We start from the raw sequence: 22,077 nt of genomic DNA, 5'->3' as shown, positions 1-22,077 counted from the left end.
CCCTCAAGCTGGTACACTCGGGATGACTTCCCGCTCGGCCCGATTTGCTCTTCTCAAGCGTGGATCCCCGTGCTTGGAGCAGCCATACTCTGACCTCTTAATACTCAGCTCAAGACTCCCCTGCAGGAAGTCTCCTTCGCCTGCTCCTGTACCTTATCCAGTCCATCTTTTTCACTCAAATCTTTCTTGACATCATGGTCTCCAAAAAGAGGTTAATTTTTCTCAGATCAGTCTCAATTCCTTCTCTTATTGGTTTGCTAGACTATGTAGGGTACGTTCCATACATAGCTTTCATGTGTGGTCTCAACTCATTCATTTGCTTTACACCAAACACACTCAGAAAACTACTCGTAACAGAAGCTTATGCCACAACACAGGGAAAGCTATGTTTGCTAACTCAGTTGGGCTGTCCCAACCCGATGAGTCAGCCTCACATTTGGCTGCAGGAAACACAAAATCAAACTAGGGAGGCTTGAACAAATGGAAATGTACTTGCCTCCAGTCAAAAGAAATCCAGAGGTGGAAAGGCCACTGACCTTGGTTCAGCAGATCAGTGAAATCGGGATTGATGTTTCCAGAGTCGACTGGCCCTTCTCTCATGGTCGTGTGGAGGTTGCTGCAGATCCGGCCATTTCATCTGCATTCAAAGCAAGTAGGAGTAGAAAACTGAACATTTCCCAAGAATTGTGTCTGTTCCTTTTTAGTGCGAAATTAAAAGCCAACACAGAGTCTTCCTTTTCCAAAGGTGATTCACATCTTCTCCCAGCTACATAGGAGCCTGGGGGAGCAAGTGTGTGTCCAGCTGCTGTAGGTCCCCAGAGAGAGGGGCTGGGCAAGGAGTTGCGTAACTACTCCCTCCGAGTGCTTGCATAACCCAGCCTGTCCTGGTTCTTACAGGTGCTCACCACACCACCTGATGTTGCCATCTTGCCTCATGCCAGGATTGGTAGGAATAGCTGTTAATTTCTTGGGCAGTAATGATCTCCAATGTACATAAATTGCCAAAATGCTGGAGTTTTTCCTTCAAGTGTGCGGGTGAATGCTGTGGACACCTCCACTGGCAGAAAGCCCCAGTACAGTGATTTTGCAGTGCTAGGTAAACTCGAGGAAGGTTGTTACTCAGGCTTGCATGTGTCGTGTTTATGGGCGTGCCCACAGATGGGTCCTTACAGGGTGTTAGGACAGCCTGTGGCAGAGAAAATCTGTGGTTCTGGAACGGCCCCTGCTGTCATGACATGACACAACATGATGGGCAATTCACCCAGAATTCTCTCCTCTTGAGCCGTTCCCCAGAGGGCCTAAACCCGATGGTAAAGTGCACAGGGGGATGAAGGACAGACTCAGAAAAAATGAATTCTGCTAAGCATACTCACGTGCCTGAGTTCATTCATCAGTTGTTTGTGCAAAATTTAATACATGTGACTATATTACTTATTTATATGATTGAGTACAATTTAAAATGTTGTTATTTATGAAAGAGTTTTACATTTAAATCCAATTTGGGGGGTGACTGAGTGGTTCAGTGGGTTAAAGCCTCTGCCTTCAGTTCGGGTCATGATCTCAGGGTCCTGGGATCGAGCCCCGCATTGGGCTCTCTGCTCAGCAGGGAGCCTGCTTCCCCCTCTCCCTCTGCCTGTTTCTCTGCCTACTTGTGATCTCTGCCTGTCAAATAAATAAATAAAATCTTTAAAATAAAATAAAATAAAATAAAATAAATCTCAATTTGGTCAATGATTATTTGGTTTTTTTTTTTTTAATTGTTCTTAAAGATTTTGTTTATTTATTTAGAGCGAGAGAGAGCCTGCCCGTGGGGATGCAGGAAGGGGCAGAGGGAGGAGAGGGAATCTCCAGCAGACTCCTTACTGAGCACAGAGCTGGACTCTGCCAATGGCACGATCCTGAGATTGTGGCCTGAGCTGAAATCAAGAATCGGACTCCTAGCTGGCTGAGCCATCCTGGCGCCCATTGTTCATTTAAATGACTTTTTTTTTTTTTTTTAGCTGACATACATTGTTATATCGGTTTCAGGCATACAACGTATTGATTCGACACTTCTATACATAACTCATACATTCTACACATTACCCAACCTACCTTCCCGTCTCCTCTCTGGCAACCATCAGTTTGTTCTCCGTATTTAAGTGTCTGGTTTTTTCTTGTTTGTTTCTCTTGTTTTTAGAGTCTCGGTGTAAGTGAAATCATGTGATGTTTGTCTTTGACTCATTCATTTAGTGCGATGCCCTCTTAATGCATAGGGCAAGGTTGCGTATTTGTAGGTGATGAGGTGTAATCCCCCTTAGGATTCCCAACTTGATCAGCTTTGCTATCCAAACACGCTTAGCCCTGGCATGCTGACTTGGTCTCACAGAAGAACAAGAGAATGACATAGAAGTTCAGAATGCTGGTTTATTAACTGGTGTTAACATGATGATTTCTGTTTTCCACTTGTCTTAGAAATTAGTGAACATTTGCTCTTTGCTTTCAAAATAAAGTTTAGGGGTGCATGATGGCTAGGGGCTCTGTAATCCTGAAAGAGTGCATTTAAACATATTCCTTTGGAAGTTATAGGGAAGCCCATCCTCCTGAGACTATTTCTCTGAGGTCACAGTACCCAGGTATCGTCTTCCACTGTCCCCCGCCCCAACCTTAGTTCAGCCGTTCCTGTGGGTCCTCTGCAACTCCATTTGTCTGCTCCCACGTGAGTAGCTGAGGTTCGCCTTGGCTCAACTGGGGAACCTCACTCCTCCCCTGCCCTCACCGCAGCGCTCAGCCTCAGCGGAATCCAGGCTCAGGCTCTCCTGCATGGGCCGCAGCCTTCATCTCCTCCTTCGGTCAGCCCAGGGCCCTCCTAAATGAGCGGAAGGATGTCTTTCTTTTGGTCTAAATAATCACAGTGCACCTTACATTTTTAGTTTGAATAGCAAAGCCCACCTCCTTGGAGGTAACATGTCCTCATTACCATGAACCGTTATTCGTTCCATCCATGATGAAACATTCAGCTCCTCTCCCCCGAATTGTTTCTTTGTCTCGGCAGTATTCAAGGCTAGTCGTGTTTCATGTCTGACATTAGTTTCTCCATTCCCAGTGCATAAGTCCAGGGAGATTTATGTTAAGAGAATAATAGCTTACTGACTCTCCAGGCGTGGGTCCTGAGCGCATACATATCTTTTTAAACTGCCAGGGGACTCTAAGGCTCAGCACATTTCAAGACCTTGCTGCAAGGAGCTCTTGTGTGGAAAGCACCTTGGTGAAGACTTACCCCGCCTTTTCCATTCTTAAACACAAATCAGAGGAGGTATTTGTATGGCGAGTACAGTGCACTTTAAAATGTGAGTCTTCAGTTCCCTAAACAGAGCACAATTTGCATGTGAAATTTGCATTTGTATGTGATCATGATGTTTTCATTAGATTCATTGTAGCTATAAAAGATGGCGAAAGTCACTTGCAGAACTGGGCGTGATTTATGTGCAATACAAAAAGGAAATATGCATAGATTAAGAAGGGTGTATTTAAATCTGTGCCTGGTGGAGTCGGAGAGAAATTGGTCTTAATTTGAAGAATGATGTCATCCATCAGAAGATGTGTCTCCCGGGGAAGCCGGTCTGAACAGGTGAAGTCTGTCCGCCTGGGAGCTTTCTCTCCTCTGGGGAGTGGCCTTCAGTCTGGAGAGCTCCTAAGTGTAATCTTGTCAGTAAACCACACTTTGCCAAACGTGGGAGACTGACTTGCTCTAACGAAAGTGAAAAATAATGGTATGTAAGCCCAGGGAGTTAATGTATTAATGTATCATGAGGACTACGACTGTCACAGATGAGATACTTTATGAAATTATCTTTTACCATTTCTCTACCAAGAAGCCACTTTATCCAGAGGTCACCCATGAGCAGGAAGATACCACAAATGATGTTTCAGGCAAGGTTTCTGGACTATTCTCCATTATTACTCTCCTAAAGAGCCGTTTTAGACTTTTTTTTCTAACACCCTCCCATGAAATTTTAGTACCACAAGAATATTGCATATTTATTTAAGTGATATAAGCACGTCTGTGCATTATACATTCAAAAAGTAAATTTCTTGGGGCACCTGGCTGGTTCAGTCAGTTAAGTATCGGGACTATTGATTTCCACGAGGGTCCTGATCTCAAGACTGTGAGATCGAGCCCCACATTAGGCCCTGCATTGGGCATGGAAACTGCTTAAGATTCTCTCTCTCTCTCTCCTTCTGCCTTTCCTCCCTACCTCCCCATGCTCCCTCTCTCTCTCTCTCTCTAAAACAAACCAAAACAAAAAGATACTTTTTCTTGCTTTCCCCAAGAAGCCATGTTTTTGCCTGCTGGGGGAATGATACAGCCCTGTTGAGAATGCGTGGTTTAAGACAGAACTTCTGAAAGGCTTAAGTGGGCAAGTCCGCCGGGGCGATGCGCCAGCCAGGTGGGCCAGGTGCGAGGAGCAGCTGACAAGATGCCATCTGCTCTGCACAGCACTGTTTTCATCAGAGACTGGACTTTTTCTCTGCTTCCAGAATTAAAATCTTTACCACCTACTCACCCCGCCCTTTTTAACATACATCTTTTCTTTTGATATTTTAGTTTCCCCAACAGATCAGAGTCAACTCTGGCCAGCCTAGGACCGTGTCACTCTCTTTCAGGTGACAAAACACATGTCTGCATTTTTTTTTCCAGGATAGCTTTGATAGGACCATTTGGGGTCCAAATTCTTCATGTGTATTCTTGGTATCATTTGCATGGATTTCTTGCAGGGACAGTAGCTGTAGGCCAAAGCGTAACCCTGCTATTAAGGATACCATCTTACAAAGCAACTATGAAGCTTTATTTCCAAATATGAAAGGCAGAAAAAAGGAGCAGATTGGTCTAAGAACAAAAATCATATTTCAATGTAAGCTTCATGAGGGCAAGCAAGGATTTTTGTCTTTGTTCTCAAAATTCCAGTCCCTGCACCTTGAACAGTCCCCGGCACACAGTAGGCTCTCAGTAGCACCTGTTCAGTGAGAGAATTGATTTTTACTCCATGTAGGAATGAAGACCTCTCCAGTTCTGAGGTAGTGGATCATGTGGATATGAGGGATTATGTTCATTCATTCAAACAATGTTTCTCTGATGCACATCATGATAGACCCTTTAGGAATTACCCAATATATACATAAGGGCATAAAATATATGGGATCCTTGCTCTCCCGGAACATAGAGCAGAGCAGGAGAAACAGGCAATAAGCAGATGAATAACTACAAATTATGGGTTCTGGGGGCACGTGATCTTGGAGGAGATGACTGGGTGTAGCGCTGGCGAGGGACAGGCCCTCCGAGAACATGCAGGGCGGGGCTGACCTACCAGCCTGGGAGAAGAAGGACGCCCCCTTGGGAAGAGGAGCAGGAAGGGGTTGCGGGAGGCCGGGAGAGCTCTGCGCGCAAAGGCCTCAGGCCTGGATGGAGCGACGAGCTCACCGGAGGACCCCAAAGCAGGGTGTGGTGCCTAGAGGGGAGTTGCGGGGCGGCGTGTGAATGGAAGCAGAAGGTGCCCTGGGGCGGGGCCTAGACGGAGTTTCCGGCCACCGTTAAAATGGAAACTCCAGCCGTTGGAGAGCCGCCTTCCGACGCCAGAGCCCGGCTGAGGTCTGGCTTGGGAATCGGTGTCGAAGAAGGCCGGGGCGTGGGTGACCCCGGGAGGGAGAAATCGGGGGCCCGGGTGGCACCCTGGAGAGTGGAACGTTGGAGTCAGAGCAGGGGACTCAGTGGAACAGGCGGGAAGCCACAGGATGGGGGATCGCGGGCACTCTGGGCCGCAGGTGGCCACCAGGGGCTCCGAGGCGCTCCTCAGGGGTCACGGGAGGGGGTGAGGAGGGAACGGCAAGGGGTCAGTGGCTTTGACCACTTTCAGTGTTAGGCTGGGCTCGCTACCTAGTTTGAAATGGAAAATGGGGAGTCAGGGATCAAAGCAGTAGAAAGAACTCAAGTAGACACGCTTTTTTTTACAATTTAATTTATTTATTTGACAGAGCACAAGGAGGCAGAGGGAGAAGCAGGCTCCCCACTGAGCAGGGAGTCTGACGAGGGGCTCGATCCCAGGACTCTGGGATCGTGACCTGAGCCAAAGGCAGACACTTAATTTCTTAATGACTGAGCCCCCAGGCGCCCCTCAAGTAGACAAGGCTTTAAGAGTTGGTCACAAAGGAAAAATGAGAAACAACGAAGGAAGCCTTGTGTGTGGTAAGGGGGGGGCTACTGCGCGGTTAGGAGCAGCCTGGCTCGCTGTTGGGAAACGTTCAGGAATGAACCAGAGCCCAGAATCCCCGTTGCCTGGGTGGGGGCCAGGGTGATGGTCCAGGTCTGTGTGGTTCTCTTGAGCACGGTGGTTAAAAATGGTTTCTCTTGCTTCTTGTGGAATTTGGTTGTCAAATTTCAGCTAAACAAAGCAATTTCTTAAATGCGTATTCTTACAGTCAAATTGTTCAGCCATTTCAGGTCCCCTGACCTGTGGTTCTGAGGCTGGGCCTGTGTTTTGTTTCTTTTGCATTGGCGTCTTGCAGAGCAGTGCCCGCAGAAGTCCTTGAGCTTTGAGAAACGTGCCCCCCTCGCAGGCACCGCAGGTTAATTTGTCTGATGGGAGGAAGGCAGCCATCCGGGCCACATGACCCTGGGACGCTCCCTAAGGCCTGCCTCTCCTCCTTTCTCATGTAGAGACCAATTCTCAGGCTATTCTGTTTCTTAAACATTCAGTAAACTTTTGTGCTGCTCTATTTAATTTCATGCCCCAAATAATCTCGTTCAATTGTAAAGAAAGGCATTGCTATTTTTCTGAAATAGTTAAAATAAATTGTGAGATAGTAAATACTGCCATAATTGGTTAAGGTCTGATTTATTTGTGATACAAAATAAAGGGGAAATCATGACTTCTCAGGTAGGATTTCCACTCTTTATTTTGGTCCTTAAAAATAATGAGTACCTGTGGACCAGGCATTGAATCATTTTACTCTTGACTTTTTAATGGACAGATTTATTTATGTGATTTGTCCACTGGAAGTTGGAAGTGAAGATTCTTAACTTTTTATACTTGTTCTTTGGAGTTCTGGTAGCCTTGGATGGATTTCCGTTTCCTCCCTGGCTTGCAGTACTTCTTCACACCATCAGGAAGCAAGTTAATTCATCCCAGAAATGCACTTAGACTTGGAAACACTAGCATTTTAAAATGTGATCATGACAGTTCCAGATGAAGGTCGGGGCTTTCTCTCTTACTTTCCTTACAAGCTGAAAAAGCGTGTGTGAAGCTCGCCGTTTGGAAACCATTGCACATTAACATTTCCGGAGACTTTCCCCCTCTTTCTGGGTAAGACCCTGGCCCATGGGGTGGAGTAGATCTTTGCTTCTCCTCTCTGAGGAAGATAAGGGGGCTTGAGGAGGGAAGTACCTGCCATTGACAATGACACAAGACTTTGTTCTTCTTTTTCTCCTATTCCCAGGGCATTTTTGCCAACTTTTACCCCAAACGACCTCCCTCTTGCGTAGTCCTTGCATCCATGAACGTGGGATTCTGGGTCTTAGTCTTCTTCTGCCCCTACCCCAGCCTCGACTCAGTCACAAAACTGACACATAGAACACTTTACCGCTTAAGGTTAAACCCACCGAGGTTAGCTACTGTGAGCTGGAGCTTCTAAAAAACCTGCACAGTAATACCTTCAGGTTGGGCTTAGGAGAAGCAACCCCCTTTGTGTAAGCTGCCAACCAGTCTCCTAGATTTTTGGTCTAATCCAGTATACCTTTTCAGAGTTTACGAAGGAGAAAATATTCCACGTGCCCCATCCTGATTTTAGTAACGCTTTCAGTTCTGTCGTGTTCATTATTTATTTTGTCAAAACTGTAGTTCATTAGGGATGTGGTTCTCCAAACTGTGTGCCAAGGAACCCAGGGGGCACCTCATGATATTTCAGATTTTCAAAAATCCAGGAAGTCAAGACAGAACAGGAATTATGAGTGGTGGTGCTGAATCGGAATCCAGTGGTCATGAAGGTTCACAGTGTTCCACAAACACGTTGGCTACTGAGGGCCCATCCTAAGTCCCTGGGTCTTCGAAGAATGAGACAAAAATTTTATATTTTATTGCTATATATATGTTGTTGTTGTCCCCCAACAACTACTAAGTTGTTAGGTCATAGTACGTAACTCTTCTAGACACGACTACTTAATACACAATACTTTGCGGTATTTCCTTTGGCCTAAGAATGCTATGAAAAATTCATGAGACGCTCTGAGCGCTGTGAAATAGGGAAATTTGGGAACCTCTGCATTTGTGGTTTTAGTGGTTTAATTTTTTGTAGGAAAGTTTTGTAATAATGTTGGAAGAAGTAGGCTCCATTTATCATAAGACTTCCTTCAACCACAGGACCCTCTCTCGTCAAGACAGGTCACCGTGAACACCCATGATGGCAGCATCCTCGATCCCCCCAGAGCTCGGGAGCTATAGCGGCAGACTCACCGTCCCGCTCATGACAAGCTGGTTCTGTGTCTCCTGTGTTTGCTTGCTTTGTTGACTTCTGTTGCTTTGTTTTACTGCATTTATCCCAGTGACGTTGATTTCACGGGGAAGAGGTAGAACATTTAGTTGGTCATGAATGAATGCTCGATAATGCTGGTTGAATGAAGTGACATGACGACTGTCTCATCTCTGTTCCTCTTAAACCGTCACCAGCTGTGTTTGGCATTTCTGCAAAACAACAACCAGCCCCAAATGTCTGAGGAATGCACGTTTTAATGTTTCAGTGGTTCTCTGGTAATTTCTAAATAACCTGTCTTTAAAACTCAGCATCACGTTATTATGGACTGAGTTGGGCCTTCCCCGCCCCTAAAAAGTTAGTATGGTGAAGGCCCAACCTCCAGTACCTCCGAATGTGACTGCATGTGGAGAGGGGGCATGTGAAGGGGATGAACTTAAAAGGAGGCTGTTTGGGTGGGCTCTGGTGCAGGTGCCTGAAACCCTACAAGAAGAGGAGATTGGTGCCCGCAGGGAGACGCCAGGGCCATGTAAGCTCACGCAGAGAGAAGATTGTGCAGGGACACGGCTAGAATGAAACACGAAAATCCTTTCTAAGCCGAGGAGAGGGCTCAGGGGAACCCAAACCTACCGATACTTGATCTAACTTCTGGCCCCCAGAGCTGGGGAGCATCGATGTCTGCTTTTTCCGCCGCCCCCCACCCCCGTGATGTTTCGTCGTGGCGCCCCAGCAGACCACTACGGTTTCGCCAAGTCTGCTCTTCTGGATTATGGTCCTTGAATGCTGCCACCTGGGAAAATTGCTGGACTCTCATGGTCGTTTGGGAAAACAAAAGATGATGCTTCTTGGTGATTTGGGCAAAACTAATGTATCGTCTCTGGGTAAAATTGACCAGAAATCAAGATCTGATGTCAACGGCATTAAAAATGCATCTTTGCAACATTACAGAACACAGTGTTCAGGCTAGAATTGAATTTGGTGGGTTACAATTCCGTTCATTCCAACACGATACAGAGTTTTAAAGACGGATCATTTAGAAATTACCGGAGAACCCACTGAAACGTTAAACCCTACATTCCTTACACATTTGGGGCTGGTCATGCTCTTGCAGAAATACCACACACAGCTGGTGCTGGTTTAATATGCGCCAAGATGAGGCAGTCATTACCTCACTTCCTATAGAGTAGGGGAGAGCGCGCTGGGGAGAGACTGTCTTTAAGTTCATATTGGCCTTTTATTCTGTTAAAAGAGAAGCTGCTGCCAGGCCTCCCCTCCCATAATTGGTATCGTTAAGGAAACATGTAAAGTTTAGTTTGGAAGAGGGAATTTTTTCTTTTCCTATTCACAAATGGTTCAGTTTATGCATCCAGGCAGTGACTTATCTTTTTTTTTAATTACAGTGTGACTTTGTGCAACATTTTTTGCCCTTACTAAAAAGGGCATTCCAGTTCAAAAGTAGAGCTTCTGAATCACAGCACCCATTGTGTTTCTTCTGTCCTTGGAGACTCATTTTTGCAGGAGTTTGCAATCTGTTGCCTCTCTGTGAACACGCTCGCTAAAATGTCACATTTAACTTCACACCCAAGATTGGCCATGCCGTCCCTGGGTTGCCATGCCTCTTCCCTAACCAGTTGTCCCTCTGTTGTCACGTTACATTTGCTATCTCCGTTTAGGTCTGTGTATCTTCATAAAGTGTCGTCTTAGTCATAATCACAGGGTGCATGGTGTTTGGTTTATTTAATTCTAAGTTTGCCTACTGTTGGGTAGGTTATAATGGGACGGAAGCATGTCACAGGTCATCAATGCAAAAATACCCCACGTACCCACAAAAGGCATGTCTCCCCTCTGGGACACCATGTTCCTTGAAAGGAAATCTTTATCTCACATGTGCACCATGATAGAATTATAATTTCATCTTGATCCAAGCCACACAGACTGGAGGGTCTGATAGCCTTGGTCATACTTGTTATTTGAATCTGATCACCTGCCAACTTTTAAATTTTTTAATGAGTGGGTGCAGATCAAACATGTCACCCATAAAGCGGCGATGAATGAAGAGAATTCTGTGTGGTGCTTAAAGGAAGCTAGATTTCATGACCTCAGATTAATTAGAGGATCTAAATTAATGAAACTCTAAAGTGTGTTAATTTTTTTTTTCACTTTTAAGTTCATGGAAATCACCAGAATTAAGCAAATTGTTGTATATTGCTTGGTGCAGATCCTTAGGAAAGCTGATTTAAGATTAGTAAAATTTGAGTTTCATTAGTATATAATTACATGTTTCTAAAGTTTTGAAAACTACTGAGACATATCACTTAAAATGTGTTCTGTTGTATGTGTGTCATTACATATGGGAGAGCGAGTTTGGGAAGATTCAGAGACCTGTAATTAATAACCCCTTGGACTATCCAGGACCATTTGGTCTCTTGAGTTTCTGAAATGAGCAGAGTGGAATCTTTTTGGGATTATTAACCTTCCAACTCTTTGGACTCGCAAGGACCAAGCTGGTAATAATTTCTGTGGGTTATTAGCCAAGATACAAAGTTCAGTTAATCATTGATTGGGTGATTAACAAAATGTCAGGTGTTATCATCCAAACATCACTGTACCAACAGGCTGGCTGACAGGAGATAGTGCTGGGACCTGAGAGAGACAAGCTTTGTCATCAGGTGCTCTCGAAATTGGAGTTGGAGCTCTACTAACACTGCAGGGAGTGGGGAGAGAAATGTCCAGTAGCCTTGCTCTGAAGAAATGACCTGCAAAATTGGTCACAGTACAAAGCATACAAGGGGCCCCACTTTAGATGCCAGAGAACTGTGCAATGTGAAAAATGGTGGTGATGGTTCCCTCCTTCCCATATAATGTATTTGTTCGGTCTCCTTTTTTGCTATGGTGGAGAGGAGCTGAGCTCCAATGCTGCGATTGTTCCATGGGCTTGAAGACAAAGATAGACAAGAGATTAAACAGTGTGACAGTACCCCCCTCTGCACAAAGGGGAGTGAGCTATACATCTTGATGGCAGGAGGCTGGTGTAGTCTTCTCCCACAGAGTTCAGAAAATTGGAAACTCTGTTTTGTCTCTTTTTTCTTATTCTCAGCTGTTCATCAAGCCAACCTTATCCCCACCCATTTCAAATCTGTAGACACTGAGCTCAGAAGTACACGTTTGGTTTTCTGCTTGGTTAAGTCAGCTTTCCCTTCTCGGGAAGCCACATTTTCAATGACTTGCATTATGAAAGGAACTTTCTACCAAGGTCTTGAGTATCTTCTAGGCTCATCTCTTCCTTGTGGCTTATGATGAGCTGATGGCTCACTTCTGAGATGAGCAAGTGTCTTAAACATCCCCCCAGTTTTATCTCCCTATGATGCTGGATCTGAGCCCCATCTACACATGAGATCTGTATCTTTCAACCCTAATGTGGCTGGAGAAACAACAGGATGTGTGCTATTCAGAAAGACTTAATGATAACAGATGTAATATAAAAGAGAATAATGACAGTAAGAGTCACAACCAGCCATACTGTCTGTTTTCAGTGGCCATTTCCATAGGACATCAAAGTGCATCAGATCACCTCCTGATCTTCAATTCCAGTCTCGAACTTGAGCCCTATAATGCCCATTGCTCAGGTGCTTGGGCTGCCGTGGTAGAACACCACCGACTGGGACTCAGACTACACAAAGTGATTTCTCAGTTTTGGAGGCGAGGACATCCCAGATCAAGGTGCCTGACGAGTCCGCCCCTGGTAAGAGTTCTCCTGGCTTATGGACGGCCCCTTCTCCCTGAGCCTTTACACAGTGGAGAGACAGGGCTCTGGTCTCTTCCTGTCTTTGTGAAGATGCTAATCCCATCAGGGGAGCCGCATCTTCATGACCTCACCTACACCCAAATTTCTCCCATAAGCCCCACCTCCAATACCATCACATAGGAGATGAGAGCTTCCATCTGTGAATTTGGGGGGACACACACATTCAGCCCAACAGACTTTGTTTCTGACCCCCCTTCTATTCATTTGGAAGGATTTTGAGTTAGAGAATCCCAACACATGACTTAAGGATCACTGGATATTATTATCCAAACACAGTATTTCTGGTCTGCACTACATGATAAAAAGCAGAAACCCACAAGCCAGGGCATACAGCAAATTTAACTCTTTGGACATCACAAGGAATGCCAAGGAGCTGGCGTTGAGTGTCTTCGCAGCATGCTTGAGAGCTCCATGAAGGGAAGTTCTACCCGATCGTTTTCTCTCCTGAGCAAGAGCATTGTTTTATTTAAGCCAAATTTGGTGCTTATGAGATGCGGCAAGCTTGCTGAATATTCATTTGCAGCTCTTTTCATAACGTTCTTGTATCTCTCTTATTTTCTTTTGACTTATAATTAGTGTTTTTGCAGATTTATGATTTGCTCTGTCTTAAACCAATGACCTATTTCAAATGCTATACTGTCCTTCCTCCTCCAACCCCGTGCCATTAATTCATGGAGAAACCATGTCCTTAAGTGATGCTGCTCCTCTCATTCCCAGGAGCCTACCCTCGGCACGTGTGTACATCTGCCGTCCTGTGTGGGTGGTAGCTTACAGCCCCTATCCTAAGATTCAGAGCAGGAAGACTGAACTCTTTAAACTATAAACTCTCAGAGTTGCACAGTTCCTGAGTGGTCATCTAAGCCACATGGTAATTTCTCAATGCTAAAGGACAGTGAACGTACACACTTTGAATGTTCTCCTCTCCTCCCAAGTGAGATAACCCTCAGGTCCTTTGCTCTTGGTCACATGATCCATTAGAAGCGGCTCGACCGGGGCTCCTGGGTGGCTTAGTGGGTTAAAGCCTCTGCCTTCAGCTCAGGTCATGATCCCAGGGTCCTGGGATCGAGCCCCACTTCGGGCTCTCTGCCCAGCAGGGAGCCTGCTTCCTCTTCTCTCTCTCTCTGCCTGCCTCTCTGCCTACTTGTGATCTCTGTCTGTCAAATAAATAAAATCTTAAAAAAAAAAAAAAAGAAGAAGAAGCGGCTCGACCTCCGTGTTACTTTCCTTTGAACAGACCCAGACACGGCAGCGTCAGGAGTTGAAAGCTCTGTGGATGGGTGGTCTCCAAAATGCAGTGACTTAAAATAGCTTAAATGATCAAAGGGCTTTTATAGCACAAGATACAGATGCTTTATAAAGGAAAGCAAACTATGAGCTTCTTACATTATAACACATCTCTTCCGAAATTGCCTAAAAATGCCTCCCCCCGCGCCCCAGCAGAGAGTCAGGTTGTGCTGGGTGCACCTGCCTGACCCGTGTGGACTGGGGCAGTGTGGGATGGAACAGGAACCATCCTGAGAGCCCCACCTGCCTGGGGACCTGCCCTCCTATCCCTTCACTCTTTAGACTGTTTCTTTGCCTATAAAATGAAATAATGAAACAAGTCCATCCTCCCGGCGGCTCTGTCTTCTGGGCTCTTGCGAGAATGAAAAGATGCAAGGCATGCTGGGATTGCTCAGTTCTGAGAGTCTCTGAGCAGCGCCGCGGGCTGAGCCCGCATACATGCGATGCGGGCAGGGAGTAGGGAGAGCCTGGGCCGACCGGTCCTGCCGCTCGTGTAGATCCCGGATCCCTCAAGGCCTGGTTTGACTCTTCAGGGTAAACTTTTCACTGCTGTTTTCACCCTAAACAATTTGTTTTCTTCCAAGACATCCCGTGGGAGGCCAAGCTCCCTCTCCTGTTTTCTGACAGATGCAAAAGTAGCTAAACAGAGCAACGAGATAAAAGAAGGCATCACGTCGGTTTGATGTTATAAAACAAATCCAGCGTAGTTGAAAATGGGGTTTTTCATCATGTGTTCTGCCTAACAGTTTTCTAGAAAATAAAATGCTGTGATATTATTTTTGAAAAGAATATTTTAACTGAATCGTTTCTTGGGTGTCCTGGGTTTTATACAAAGTCATTATATGAATGCAGCCTTTTGAAAGACAGGTAATGTAGGACATCGATCACATTTGTAGACGTCTGTAGTGATCCTGAAGGCGCCCACCAGATGACCTGGTGACCACACCAGCGATGGGCAGGGAGGGGCCCAGGGGGCCTGTGTGACCACTCAAATGTTGGCCTGAGCTTGAGGGGGAGGTGACGCACCCCGGTGACAGTCGCTCAGAGATGCAGTGCTGGCGTGCAGCAGGTGTCCCAGTGGCTCCCGAATGGGTGGAGGCCGCCTATTGCTCTTGAGGTCCCTGTGAGTGGAAGAAGTGGCTCCAGGAGAGCAAAGGAAGGCCCCGTCCCTACACTCTGCCGTGGGGGCTCCGGGGGACAGCGGATGGCATTACCAGGCTCTGTTGCTTACATTTGGTTCTCATTTTGGAGGACTCCACTTCCTAAAATGTTAACATTTCTGCTTTGAAGGCATTTCTTTAAGGAGAAAAGGAAAAATCTCCCCTAGATAATCACTAAGTTATTATTTCAGCTGTACCTAATAAGGAAAGAGATAGCATTTTCCAATTCTGAGCAGTCTGGTTTGTGTTGGCGTTCCTCGTTGTCTGCATTCTTTGGGGCACCGTCCTTCAGAGCAAATCCAGCAGTGACGAGGTTGGGAAAATCTAGCAAAGCAGACGATCATTTTGGAGAAGCAGAGTATGGCGGCGCTGAATTACCAGCGCGCTGAAGGAAAGGGCACTGAGATTGATCCTGTCGGCTAGAGAAGGACTCCTCCCCTGATGGGAGCCAGGAGTCCACTGGCGAGCCCCTGTGCTCATGTGATGGGCATTCACAGAGGCGGTGGGTGCACGTATGGCTCCGGGAGGAAGGGGGAGCCCCCTGCAGGTAGAAGTGTTCAGAAATGGCAGTGAAGGCTGCCCCCCTGCTCCCACGCTCGGGGTCAGGGCTCACACTCACACACCCAGCAGCAGCGCGCATGCCTCCCACTCAGACCACGGGCACGTCATATAGGCATGTCATTTATCCCGCAGAGATATACATGGCACACACACATCATGCAAAACTGCACATGGTGTATGTAAATTACATGTATAGTGTGCACACATACATCACGCAAACCACACAGCATAGACACAGATCTGTCCCACAAGGCATACAGAGATGTATCAGGGGTACATATGCATCACATGCATGGGTCACACGTACAGATCACACACGCCACATGTGTGGCACACACATACACACATGCCACATACACACATGACAAAGAGATCCTGTGTGTAATCACACATGTACACATCACATGTGCACATATCACACACACACACACACACACACAGAGCAAGACCCAGAGTTAATACTTGAATTGTCCATTCTATGGGAGGAGGATGAGGTTGCCTAAAAGGACATTTTCGGGGGCTGCTGTGAGAGCGTGGGTGAGCTGTAGAAGTTGTCTGCGTCCAGGATCTGTAGGTTCGATGGACACCTGGAGGGCCCTTCTGGTCTGAGCAACCCTTCCCTTCTTCTGCGGGGCGTGTGTTTATTCCAGAGAGAAGCTCGTCATATCGTTCTTCCTGTTTCTAACCCTGTCCTGCTTTGGCCTCCATCCCCAGATGGGTTTCCGAAGGCTTGAGGAGTCCTATTTTCCACCCTTATTCAGAACCTACAGAGAGTGAGACAAAGACATTGGGGGATGGAGAGCAGGATATCGCCTTTGCTACCATTACAGCCGTTGGGAGATGTGGCTTGGATCTGGGCCCCAGGGACGGGACACTGTTCCCCTGAATCACCCCGCCTCCTCCTGCTCCCAGCACAGGGACGTGTGGGCCCACGGGCTCTGCTGGCTGAGAACAGAGGGGGTGAGGGAGGACCCCACTGAGAGGAGCAGAGGCTTGGCTCATGAGGTCAGATCCTTCTCACAGCCTCTCCAGTCAGTCAGCGGGAGCAGCAAGCCGATGTTAGCAGGAGGTTCTCAGAGAAGAATGCTGAGCTTCTGGAAACTGATAGCGCCCTATTTGGTGACACATGAGGTCGTGTGTTGGAGGGGGCGACGGGGCACCTTATCCAGGTGTGGCCACCCACGCTCTGACAGACCTGCAGGTCTTGCCCTAAACACATAAGGGCGAAATCCGTACGGATCCATTTTATACATCGCTGTCACATGCTCTGTATGACTAGTGTGCTGGGTAGGAGTACGCGCTGAGAAAACCATGTCCTGCACTGTGGTGTGAACGTAAATGGAACGTGTCCTCAGAGCCATTTCACAGTACGTATCGAAAACTTAAAAGTGGTCATGGCTTTTGACTCCGTGTGTTTTACTAATCGACTCAAGGAGAAGATGAAGCTTGGAGCCAGAGCTTTATGCGTCAGGGTGGCCGCTGTCGCCGTGCGCCAGTGCAAAGAATATTAATAAAGTGTTGGATAGTATGTACAGCCATAGAAGTGAATGTTATCTAAGCATTCCAAATCCCATTTGCACAGAATATTTATGAGCTACAAAATATCTGATCAAATATTAAATTTTTTAAAAAGCAGAGTAAAACCTGCATTCAGAATGAATTCGGTCCTTCTGGAACAAGATAGTGGTCTTGGCAAAACAAAGTTTGGCAACAGTTTTGAGGATGCAGAGGGACAGGGTGTGGGGACGAGGCCCTGTGGACTGCAATGTGTTCTTCCTAGACAGGACCGTTACAGGTTCATTATAGTTTTTCTTTGTATTTATTGTTTTTCACCCCAAATTTTGGGGGACGTGAACTTTGACCATCAAAAGAGTGGTGAGTTACATGGTTTGAGAGTCCACCATACTCCGATGTAAACATGAGGTAAGAAGGGCTGTCGCTCACCCAGGCTCTGTGAGTGCAGCTTTAGTGTGCGAGCAGCCTGGGGCAGTCAGTCACCTGTTACAGAAATCATGCTGTGTAACAACCACAGAATCCCAGCGGCTGTCTGCTTGGCTCTGTTTCATGAGCCTCTCATCTTCCTGGGACCAGTGGGCTAGCCAGAGCGTGATCGTGCTAATAAAGTGCAGGAGAGCCGCCCGGACACGTGCCGGCCTCTGCGGCTCGCTGCACTCGGGGATTTCACTTACGCTCTTAGTTTCTTACTTCACGGACTTTCTCTCAGTTACCCCTGCCCATTGCATTAACCACAGCAAATCCCACAGCTGAGCCCCAAGACAAGGCAGGGACCACAGAGTCATCTCTCAAAGGGTGTGGATCCCAGAAGGGGCTCGAATCCCTGAAGGCAAGAGCTGTTTCTTTAAAGCAAATAAAAATGTGAGTCTGGAGACAAGTGAAATTGACTGCCCGTCGAGACGTCTCTTGCGGGAGCTCATGTGGCTTCTGCTGGTGTTGGGCTCCCGAGTTAGCAACGCTCGCCCTCCTGAGTGGCTCTTTCTGTCTTTCTAGATCCTGGCCAACGTGATCATTTTCATCTGTGGGAACCTGGCGGGCGCGTACCACAAGCATCTCATGGAGCTCGCCCTGCAGCAGACCTACCAGGACACGTGCAACTGTATCAAGTCTCGAATCAAGCTGGAATTTGAAAAGCGGCAGCAGGTGAGATACGTTTTTCCGTCGATACTGGGTATGCGGTGCGCTCCCCATGGGCCTCGGCAAGAGTCGGAGCCTCTGGTTGCCCGGGTTCGGGGTTGGCATCTACAGACCCAGACCCAGGGGCCCTAGGATCCCCCACAGGCTAACACCACACCGCCTGCCACCCCCACGTGGCTGGGGACGTTCCAGTAAGAGTGGTAGTTGATAATAATAATAATAATGATGATGATGATGATGCCTGGTGCACATCCTCGCTTCTGCTGAAGGCACAGTGCTCTGTGATAGCGTTTCCCCAGGTAACGTCTGAGCCCCCTCTGCCCCACAGTGCTTCCCACGGCACCTGCTGTCCACGTGGCAGGAGGTAAGCAGAGTTGTCCCTGAGGGGGGTGACAGCAGTTGGGGTGGAGGGTCCAGCAGGGAGCTCGTTGTGACAGGGCCTGTCCTGTGCCGACCGGCTCGCACGGAAACGCACGGCCGAGAAACACATGGATTGCGACAAAGTGTCGGGAAAGGGAGAGGAGGACGAGAAGGATGTGCGGCGGGCGAAGCCACGGGGTCATCAAGGATGGTGGAGAGCAGGGGAAACAGAAATGTTTTGGAGGGGACACCATAAATACACAAGGGGCCCTGTCTGAATGTGCTGGACTCCAGGCGATGGCGGGACAGCACGCAACAGGCTTTGTTTTTCTTGGGTTCGGGTATCGTCCCCAGGAACTCGGCTCCCATCTCTGAAGGGGACGAGTAGCAGGAGCCTCTGTGCATAACACCACCCCCGCCAGAGCATTCATCCTGGGCCCTGCCGTACCAGTCCGTACGGGCACACAGAAGATGCTTCCTTACTATTTGTTAAATTGTTCCGAGTTCGTCCATTCTATAAAATTGCTCCAAAATGTATCACAGTAGCGGCAGCGAAAAAGCATCCCTTAAACGTCGATGCTGGATTTTTATTTGTGTACAGACTGAAGAATCGTGATCCAGTTCCGTTTTGAGAACAGGGAGTTCAGTTCATTCATTCAACAACGAGTGAGCGCCGGTCAGGAGTGAGTCCAGGCACTGGAAATATGGCTGTGAATATCGCATTCTCACTGGTATTATCGGCAAATCTCGTAGTTAATTTTTAGAAAGCATTTTGTGGAGGCGCCTGGGGGGCTCCACCGGTTGTGTCTGACTCTTGGTTTCGACTCAGTTCATGATCTCAGGTTTGTGAAATCAAGTCCCGCATCGGGCTCTGTGCTTAGCACAGTCTGTGTACACCTCTCTCTCCCTCTGCCCCTCCCTCCCCTGCACTCTCTCTCTCTCTCTCTCTCTAAAATAAGTAAATCTTTAAAGAAGTAGCATTTTGTGTTACAGCATGTATAGCAAAGGTATTTAGGGATGAATGTTTTGTTCTTTGGTTTCTATGCATATCAAACTCTGGATCCAACATTAAGAAGTACAGGCAGTTAACTTGGGACTGTTATCCAGTATGTTTTCATTCACCTGTGTTCCAGTAGTATTTTAAATCTGGGTTCTAGAAAATTCCACAGGACCGTTTTCCCTGAAGAGTCCTGATGTTTTGGGATAGATGGTTTCCTTTTTCAAACAGCAACGGCTCTGTCAGGTGGGTCCTGACAGACATATTTAACTTCCTGTTCCATCACCTCCTGAATCTGCTTCCAGATCACACTAAGGCTGAGGGAACTGACATTCCAAGTAGACAGATTGTATAACCTAATATTTATAGTACCCGTTCTGACAAAAGCGTAAGTCAGGCTACTGACCTCATCTGCACTACATACTTCTCTGAAGAGTCCTTGAGCAAGCAGAACTGGGTGCCAGCCTTTCACGGTGGCTTCCAAGTAGTCCGGTGGCCACACGGGGACCTTAGTAGCTCGGGAATTAGAGCTGTGGCTTTCTGTGTGCCAGAGAATTTGGGGGCCATCATGAGAGTGTTATAAGACATTATAAGGGCATTTACTAGCTTTTTACAAAGGAACCTTTTAAAAAATAAGTGAAAGAGAAGGGACACTGTGAAAGAAAAAGAAGACCTTGTAGTAAAGATGTTTAATAAAATATAATCTAATACCACAAATGTGCTTTGCTCTTGAAGTTGGGAGTCAGCGCCCAGGGTCTGGTGCCTAGAACGTGGTATTTTTCTTGTTAGGGCTTCGGAAAATGTGTTTCTAGAGTTAGAATGAATGCTCGTACTTTCTTCAGACTGACTTGTAAATAAGCGAGAACAAAAACTTCTCTTAGTTAACAACATCAGTAAGACACGATCTGACAGATGTAAGGAAATACATGAAAATTAGGCAGCGGCAATCTGTGTGTCCTTCACACAGAGGGTCAGCCTCTGAGACGGTGGGTCCTGGTATAGCCACAGACCAAATTATGGTCCAAGGGGTCCGCACGTCACATCCTGCCCAGCCTTCACCACACACCGTCTTGGCTCCACCCGTGGTCACAATGGCAAACAGCAGTGTCCTTCGGATGCTTCGCTCAAGGACAGGGGTGTGTGCTGAGCAAAAGAATTTGCTTCAGCATCTGTTAGGATAAAATAAGAGCCATCCAGGTTAGTATTCTACATCGGCCGTTGCCTCAGAGGGAGCTGGTGTTCCCAGAGGCTGAGAAGCCGCCATCTTGGGTCGTTCCTGAGCCTCTTTCACAGGGTCACTCAACCGACCTTCCTCCTTGAGAGGAAGGTCAATGTCAGGTGAGCCCAGCAGGCCCCACGTCGACCACCCCGCGGGGGCTGTAACAGCTGATGCTGGAATGTCTAGGAATTCTGAAACCTTTTCAACTCTGCTCTGCTCTTTACTTTCCTTTCTTCGGATGTTGTGATATTTCCCCTAGATGCAAATGAGATGAATTTTTAGAGACTAAAAACCATGTTTGAATAAAGTGACTATTTGTGCTGTGAGATTTGGGGAGAGGAGGGAACGAAAAATGTTCACAGAGTTTTTCTCAGAGTTATATTCTTCCCCTGAAAATGCTGTCACATAGAAACACTAAAAACTATGATTTTTTTTTTTTTTTTAATACCAGGTGGGAGATGTAATGCGTTAGCATCAAGGCCACCATTGGGGCTGGAAGGTATCTTCTTGGGGAGTTTTGATTCTTGTGTTAAGTTTCAGTCCTGCCAGAAAACCCACAGCCGTTTCTTGAGCACTGTGTCAGTGTGATACAAGGCTCTTTATCAGAGCTGAGAAAACAAGCGAGCGTTTCTCCCCGGAGTATGTAATAGACTCTCCAGAATTGATGGGAGCTGGATTCAGAGCAAAACAAGAACTTTCTCTCCTAACCGCATGGGCAGTGGAAATAAATTTTGCCTCTGTAGTTGTAAAAACTGGATTTGCTTTTTGATGGAAAGAAAACAAACCCTCTTGCATGTATATGTTGTCTTTGTTTTAAAGTAATGTGGTCAGAGCATTTTTACATCGTCTTCCTTCATCTGAACCATACTATAGATTGAGTATGACAGAGTATGCATTCTAGTAGAAAGCACCAGTCAAGCAAGACACAGACAGCGCCCTGGTAAACCGGGGTGGAGGGACGGGGGTGGTTACTGAGTCAGTAGGCTTCCTGGCTCTCCTTGAGGACTAATTGCTTTTCCTCTGTGCAGACTTTGGTGGAAAAAGTAACTGGTCCTTTTGTGTTCGTGGTTGGGTAGATAATACACACGTGTTCGTCCTAGCATGACAGCAGGTCACATGAGGGCATTGCTGATCACATGACAGAAGTCATTGAGGATGCCAGGAAAAGTGTTGTTGAAGTGGTTTTTGATTTGGGCTGCTGTATTTCGTCTGTTTTCATGAGAGAAAGGAGAAAAGAAGGAACTATTTTTTTTGAGTCTAATGTACCAGGTAGTCTCTTTAGTACTTTACGTATATTGTATCCACTTCCTGTTGCCGCTGTAACAAATGACCACACATGAAATGGCTTAAAACAGAACAGATTTATTCTCATCCTTGGAAGTTAAAAGTCCAGAATCAGTCTCATGAGCTAAAGTCAAAGTATTGGCAGGGCTGGCTCCTTTCAGAGGCTTTGAGGGAGAATCCTTTTCCCTGCCTCTGCATGGTGCCGGGGCCCGCCCGTCTTCCATTTTCAAATTCAGCAGCATAGAATCTTCTA

At 46.8% G+C, this 22,077-nt stretch overlaps 1 protein-coding gene across 2 annotated transcripts in view; it reads left to right on the top strand.

Moving 5' to 3' along the window:
* Nucleotides 1-22,077, top strand: part of ADCY2 (adenylate cyclase 2) — a gene marked incomplete at its 5' end in the record, with an annotated part of 400,073 nt that overhangs the window by 185,678 nt on the left and 192,318 nt on the right. For both annotated transcript variants that reach the window (XM_080803421.1, XM_080803420.1), the window contains one exon: nt 17,821-17,970. In XM_080803421.1, the coding sequence (XP_080659547.1) occupies nt 17,821-17,970 (150 nt within the window). The remainder of the gene's footprint in view (nt 1-17,820; nt 17,971-22,077) is intronic.

The sequence above is a fragment of the Martes martes genome, assembly GCF_963455335.1.
Source record: "Martes martes genome assembly, chromosome: 5".
NCBI lineage: Eukaryota > Metazoa > Chordata > Mammalia > Carnivora > Mustelidae > Martes > Martes martes.
Note: the sequence above shows the minus strand (reverse complement) of the source record. Positions and strands in the feature narration are given on the sequence as shown.